The sequence below is a fragment of the Antedon mediterranea genome, chromosome 4, assembly GCF_964355755.1.
Source record: "Antedon mediterranea chromosome 4, ecAntMedi1.1, whole genome shotgun sequence".
Classification (NCBI taxonomy): Eukaryota; Metazoa; Echinodermata; class Crinoidea; order Comatulida; family Antedonidae; genus Antedon; species Antedon mediterranea.
The window spans coordinates 12,473,630-12,481,531 of NC_092673.1; the positions used below are offsets into that span (position 1 = coordinate 12,473,630).

At 33.9% G+C, this 7,902-nt stretch overlaps 1 protein-coding gene across 1 annotated transcript; it reads left to right on the forward strand.

The window, feature by feature from the left end:
- Window positions 1-768: 768 nt before the first annotated feature.
- Window positions 769-7,559, forward strand: LOC140047560 (uncharacterized). Its single transcript, XM_072092600.1, has 7 exons — window positions 769-877; window positions 1,992-2,173; window positions 4,643-4,694; window positions 4,827-4,974; window positions 5,106-5,249; window positions 5,609-5,786; window positions 6,117-7,559. The coding sequence occupies exons 1-7, from the start codon at window positions 769-771 to the stop codon at window positions 6,318-6,320; spliced, it is 1,017 nt and encodes a 338-aa protein (XP_071948701.1). The 3' UTR covers window positions 6,321-7,559.
- Window positions 7,560-7,902: the final 343 nt, after the last annotated feature.

Here is a 7,902-nt window from a genome sequence, read left to right on the forward strand (position 1 = left end):
AAGGATAGATCTGAAGCCGTCTCATAAAATATGCACCAAGCATTTTTGTGTAGAAGATAATATAAACCACACCGAAATACAAGAGATTAGAAAGAAGGGGAAAAAGATAAAATACAGTCTTTATCTTGGCGCTTTATATATATATATATTTCTAGGCTGTTGTATAACACAGTTCTTAAGAGCTCTAAGATTTTAAAAAGTTGCAGTTTTTACTGTTCAAACATATTTTTACCACCAGAAATGGTAAGTACAGTACAACTATTATTATATTTTTTAAATGGTCTATCGCGTTCATTCACAGCAATAAACGCTCCAGCTTGATGATGTGTTGTTACTGTGTTACTAATAGTAACATACCAAACCAAGTTATGTTTTTTTTTAATAGGTATTTGCTGCCAGCTGTGTCCTGTGTTTTCGCAGTGCAGAGAGAACACAATTTCAAGAGCAACATGAATATTTCATGTGATATGCGCTGCGATAGCCCAGGACATACAGCCAAGTTTGGCACGTATACCACAATTGATGCAGACACCCATAAAGTAATCCACATTGAAGTGGTCCAAGTAAGTCGTCAAGTCAAATTTACTCCATCTTCATTGTACCATAATACTTTACCTGTACTGTGCTTATAACAATTTTGGACATGCCACCTCCTAAATTATTGGTAATAACTTTTTAACTGAATTTGTTTTACAGAAAGATGAATGTTCAAATTCACCGGCAATGGAACTGGAGGGGTTGAAAGAACATTGTTGGTTTTAAAGGGTTATGGAGTTTCAGTGGAAAGAATTTTTTCCAACAGGCAGTGTAGCTGCCTACCTCAAAAAGTTCATGAAGAATATAATACTCTACTTTGATGTGTGGCATGTTGCTAAAGGCAAGTATTTAACTACTTCAATTCATCACCTTTGCTGGACCAGCACTAATATGGAACATGATTATTGTTAGAAAATTATACACTCAACTGTTATCTCAGTACGTAGTTCATTTAATTGCCAACAATCTTTAAACACAATATTTTAATTTTTTTTTAAATAAAAAGTGTGTTTTTTTTTAAAGATGTTATATATGATCAAACTGCAGTAGTTAAATACATATAAAAACTATATTTTCTTAAATTGACATGCAGGTGTAAAAAAAAACAATGTACGAAAGGCTGGAAAGATTAAAGACTGTGACCAGATAACAAAATAGATCAAATCCATTGCAACGATGATTTATTGGATTGCGTCAACTACACCCGAGACCAATGATTTGAGTTACGACAAGGAATTAAAGAGTCCAAAAATTTAAAAGTATATACAATCATGTAAGAGGGATACACGAACATGAACATGAAACTCCCTTGTATCCCAAATGCATGCATGGTAAACTGGAAGAACAGGATTACATTCAAACATTTTACTGTAATGTCTAAACACATGATTTGTTATTATCTCTGAATACAGGCTTTAAAGCTAAGAAAGTATTGTCAAGATTCTGAATTCTTTATATCTTTTAAGATCAGTTCAACAGTTATCACCTACTATCCAGACATATTCTAACAAATCATTCCATCAAGTTATCAATCACTTCGCTCCAAAAATGCATCCATACCGTTTCAAGGGAATGATTACAACAAAGTAGTATTATACATTTTCCCAAAACAAGCTAAAATATGAAAAAAAGAAAAGAAATTAATCGAGTCATTGGAATGGTGAAAGACAAACAAATTTTGTTACTATTTTTCAGAACGTAATTTAATTTACACATGCGTAGCCTGTCACTTTTGACGTGCTCATATAATGTAATTTCGAGTTGAAAATTAAGTCAAGAAAACAGAAATTGGGCAAAAAGAGTGCGTAATAACATTTAATGCGCAAAAATCTGCGCACTCATGGCAATTTTGTAAACGCTTAAAATTGCCTGAAACGTACTCTTTATTAGAGTTGAATATGTTTCCTGTAATCGAAAAAATCTTATTATTATTTTTTATTTGTTTTTCCTTTCAGAATATGCAATTAACGTCATTGAAATGGCAATGTACATGGCAAAATCAAAGACAAAAGAACTATATTACACACCAGAGATAATGTGTGACCCAGGCACTATTGCAGAGAAAATGCAAAAACCTGACAAAAATGAGTTTGTAGCCAAGTTACTAAGCAGATTTAAACCTATTTTACTCTTATTGGTGTCTATCTTATCTATCCAATGGTGGATATTTAATTCAATCAGAGTTTTTTAATTGATCTGAAACCATTACCGTATATGTTGGTGTACAAGACGCACTTTTGACGCACAAATTTGACCTCTTATACACAGGTCACTTTCTCGCGCACCCTAAAAAGCCAAACAAAGTTAACAGTACAGTAGCCTCAACAACTAGGAGGCCTAGTCTACCTATTACTAGTTTACTAATCTGTCAATCAATGTAGGCCTAGCTAGTTAGTCTAGTATAGACCGATATACAGTATATAAGGGCCTGTTCAGACCTACAGAGTTATGCTTCGTATTGTACGCGGCGTACAAGTCCATAGGTCTGAACCAGGAAAAGATTAGTGGAAGCCACCTCGTACGACACTGATATTTCGTACGCTACGAAAGCTCAAGGTATGAGTTTAGTGGACGTCGCTTACAATACGAAAGTCACGCATCGATGAATATGACCTAGGTTAGATATCTAGCCAATCAAATTACAATATTCGCCACATCACATCGTGACATGTGCTCCTCATCGTATAGCCAAGCTGATCCATTTGTTGTGATCGGTGAACGTGCGAAAAAATCATACCTTTTGTTGTTACACTATACAGTATTATTATTAATATTATTATATTAATTAATTTAAAATGTCATCGAAGCGTGCGCATTGGCGAGAAACCGAAGTAAAATACCTTATTTCATTGTGGGGAAGCCCTGAGTTTAGAGATCAGTTGGAAGTGAAAAACTGGCATAAAAGCACCGGCAACAAGATGTCTGTGTTCAACGAGATGGCGGACACGTTAGCAGATGAAATTGAAGGGGTCGTCGTATAAAGCAGCGAAAGACCGAGTAAATAAATCTGGAGCCGGTGCAAGTACGGGATTTGAAAATTTTTCTGCCATAAATGATATTTTAGGTCATATAGACCAAATATAAACCCAAACCCCAAAACGATCGGCTGGTTGGTATGCCTGACAACCCATCGATAATGCCGAGCCCAAGTGTTCGGTCTAGGCCTGTAACTTCTACCCCAACCACTACTACTATTATTTAATAACAACGAAGGTAGGTCTAAGCGTGCAGTAGCGTTTGGTTAATCGCCAGCGAGTGACATCATATCCGTTTGTAACGCAACTTCGTTGCAATGAATCTGAACACTTTGCTCTTACGACGCTCATTAAAATATGACCTTGGCTGTGATACAAAAGCATAACTCCGTAGGTCTGAACATACACTGAGGGCCTGTTTCTATTGAAAAATAAAAAAAGAACGGTTTTTTGGAAACCGGTTTCGGCTGTTGTTTATAAATAAAGATCGCGTTGCAGCTCAATTTTTACTCCAATAAAACCGGTTCCGTCCATGTGCGTTCGTTATGAATGACATCATTATATACACCACAATGCAGTTCGTTAGGCGGAAGCGTGATTGGATCGAGGTCATGTTTATTTTTTTTCACATAGCGCGATCCCCAAGAAATAGCATCCATTTCATCATAGAAGGGGGAATTATTACCTGAAACGTTATTGTGGTCCTTGGTTAAAGTAGAGGTACTATGATTGGCCTCTGATATTGTCAAGTTGAACTCGTCTAGCTTTAACACGCTTTACAATTATTCTTAAAAACATGTAGGCCTTAGGCCTACGTGAGTCTTTCTTCCGACTCCCGACAAGCCCCCTCATCTTCTTCCCTTCACATATTTTTTACGAACCTCGTAATGGCATCGGTCAACATTTTTTAGTTAAATAAAATACTCACTATCTAGAGAAATAAAGGTTTGACTGCGAGTTGACCGCAATCGTCCCAGTACAGCAGACTGGAGAGTTCAGTTTTTGGGGTCAAATTGAGACCGCGATTGTGTTGCAGCTAAAATTTGCTCCACGGAAACCGGTTTCAGAACGGTTCTTTGCGATCGAAACCGCAATCAATTGGGGTTTTTGAAACCGTTTTTAAGATCGGTTCTTTTTTTTGGTTTTTTGTGGGGACCCATTTCTGCTGGCAAGAAAAAACGGTTCTTGAAAAGAACGGTATTCAAAACCGTATTCTCTGCTCTATAGAAATAGGCCCTAATACTGCAATTCGCTGTCAGATTAAATCATTGAATTATCAAAACAGTTCATATACAGTAATAGCAAAGTACAATTTGTTGACACTTGAAGCATCTATGCTTGATGAAGTGACCCCCAGACTTGACCTTAGCAATAAAATAAACTAAAGTGAAAGAAATTAAGTCTAGTATAATAAAGTAATATTATTTAGACATCATTTTTGTTTAAATTATTTAATAAGCACATCATCTTTTACAGATTCAGTATTTTTTATTTTTCAATTTCAATTGCACAATTATGATTCAAATTACATTTTTTCAGGTAAATAATTTTTTGGTTAATGTGAATATTACTATTATGTGACAATAAAATGACACATTCAAAAACAAATTTGAAATAAAAATATTTTTCAGGGGGACAATATATCTTTAAAACTGGTACGTCAACAAGCGAGCAGCGTTTTTTGTAAGAAATATTTCTTGTTTTATTATACCTGTATAAAATACCAAAAAAAAGGACCAACGCGGCGGTAACACACTTAACACACAAAATAAAAATAAATTTATAATTATATAACTAATTATATAATTTATTCAGTTTACTCAAGTTCCGAAGAAACTGGGGAAAGCAGTAATGACGACATAGATAAACGTGGCATACATTTATACAAAGAAACTGACAGTGACCATGATGATGCGGATTCAAATTACATCCCTTATGAAGGATCATCTGATGAAGAATCACTGCGAGTTAAGCAAACTTCTTGAGTGATGTTTATAAACCTAATAATAACCACCTTTTATAGTGGTAGATTTTTGGATGTTTAAAATATATACTGTACATTTATATTATTAAACAAACATTTCTTTTTTGTAGCACTGATAACATAGAATCTGGAGAGACTGTCCGTGGACAGAGGAAATATACTCTTCTGAGCTTCTGTCATTGTTCGACAGATGTCGTGAATGTGGAAGTCAAGCTGACAACAAAATTAAAAGAGAATACGGAACGGCAGTGGAGGTGATGGCCACTTGCACAAATAGAGCATGTAGACATGTTTTCGAACAACCCAAAAGTGCAAAGATGTTCCTATTCAACATCTTGTTGTCCGCTGCAATCTTAGTATCGGCTAAGACTTTCAAAAATATTTTTTTATAATTTAATCTATTTTGATAATTGAACATTTATGGTTACTTCAATCGTATTGACAAAGAATTCTTTTATTTAAAATTGTAGGATGTATTGTATGTTGCTATCTGAATTTTTATCTTCAAACAAAGTATTTTACTGTACAAAAATATTATTGGTGTACCAAAAAAGTATGCTTTTTTTATTATGTGACATAGTTAACTGAATATTATCTAAAATATACTATTTAGGTATTTGCTGCCAGCTACTTCATGTATATTTGCAACTCAAAGAGAGAAACACTTTAAAAGTGTAATGAATGTATCTTGTGATATGTGTTGTGACAGCTCTGGTTTCACAGCCAAGTTCGGTACTTACACAACTATTGATACAGCTCACTCAGAAAGTTATTCACATAGAATTGTGCAGGTATTTATTTTTCATTTGTTGCTAATTTATCGCACCTCAAGGCTATAGGTCCAATTTATAAATCAATAAATTGTAAACAGTTATACAGATAAAAATAATAATTCAGATATAAAATTCAAAATAAAAAACCTAAATATATCGACATTTGACACAAGAAACATTATGTTAACCCTTATCTTTATTAGAATCTACGTTATTTTTGTTTTTATTCAAAATTTTGACCCATTAATTATTCAGCAATTTCTTACAAATTTTACTATTCAGTACACCAAAAACTAGACATGCTTTGAAAATAAATAATGTATCTTTTTTTAATTATTATTATTATAGAAAGACGAATGTCCCAATTCACCAGCTATGGAGTTAGAAGTGCTGAAACGAACGCTGTCTGTTCTGCAAGGCTATGGTGTTACAATCAAGCGTCTTGTCTCGGATCGCCATATTAGTATTGCAGCATTTAAAAAAAAAACCACAACCATCATTCATTACTTTGATGCATGGCAATATTTATTTTACTCAAATTACCACAAATAAAAGGAATCAATGTATTATGTCAAATGAGGTAAAAAGGTACAAAACACATTGGAAAACTCATTATGGGTAGATAACTTTAAAAAAGTGCAGTTAGATGAAATCATGTGGCAAAAAGAAGATAAAGAATTTGCTGTATTGTTAAACAAATTGCGCACAAAAGAAAAAAATGATTGCTTGTATGACAAAGATTTATCAGTTTTAAAATCATATGAAACAGGTGAACAATGTGACGATGCTGTTCAATATACCTATGTAATAAACAGGTTAATGAATCAGGGAAATAGCGTTTGTGACTATTTACTTGCGCAGTACAAAGAATTCAACAATATTTCCTTGTTGATAGACAAACGTGTGGAGTCTGATCACATGCCGGTCAACTTTGAAATTTAAAAAAATACTGAATTTAATAATCTTTATAATAATAATAATGAAAATGGTAATTTTAAAACGGTAAATAAATATCAATGGAAAGAAAACTATAAAGACACATTTAGGGCACGTTGAGAACATGAAACAGTTGAGAAGTTGGACAACAGTTTCATGAGCGCAATACGGGGCGCAATAACTCAAAACAAAATTGACGAGGCTGTTACATGTCTTCAACAAACTTTTGAATACACTTGTAGCGTAATATGTAATTTTAATAGCAGCCAGTAATAGGGACTCAAAACCATTTTGGTCAAAATTAATTAATTAATAACTTCTGAAATAACAATTAACGAGTGGAGAGATCATTTCCAATCCTTGTTTGAACCCCCCGAGCTAGTTAACAAAGTTACAGACGAAATAGTACATATTAACGAAAACGATAACCTAAATTCAGAAATTGACTTGGGTGAAATCAAACAAGCATTGAAAATGCAGAAATCTGGAAAATCTCCTGGTATGGATGGTATGTTTTTAGAATATATTTTAAATGCACCCAATTTATTATTTGATATTCTAAAACTTATTTTTAATTCAATTTTTCAGTTGGGCCAATTTCCAACACAATGGGCGACGAGCATGATAATTCCTATTTACAAAAAGAATAAGCCAGAAAATTACAGAGGCATTGCTCTTATTCCGATACTTGGCAAAATTTTGTTACACATCCTTAAATCAAGATTAGACCACTTCACCGAAAATAACAACATTATTTATCAAGAGCAAGCAGGTTTTCGTAAAGGAATTTCGCACATTCGATAATATGTTTATTTTCGATAGTATAAATCATAGTTTTCTTTTACTTAAATTAAAATGAATAGGGGTAAATGCTAGGCTCGCACTGGCCGATCGCCAAGTCGCCATGGGCGAAAACGTTTCTAGATTGGCGAAAAATAAAACGGCTACTTTAGCCATTTTGGCGATGACATATCATAAAATAGATAATTAAATAATCATTTTGGCGAAAGCATAAAGTCCAACTAAAAGGTCCATTTGTCGATCTCCAAGCATTCATTTTGTTCGTTATCACGTTGTTTACTTCAAGCTCCATTTTTCGTCAACTTGTTTCGTTTAATTGTACCAGGCGTCTCTTTGTTATTTCAAAAAGATGGAGATAGCAGAGAGAGAGGTAGACTGCACAGACGTTACACGACAC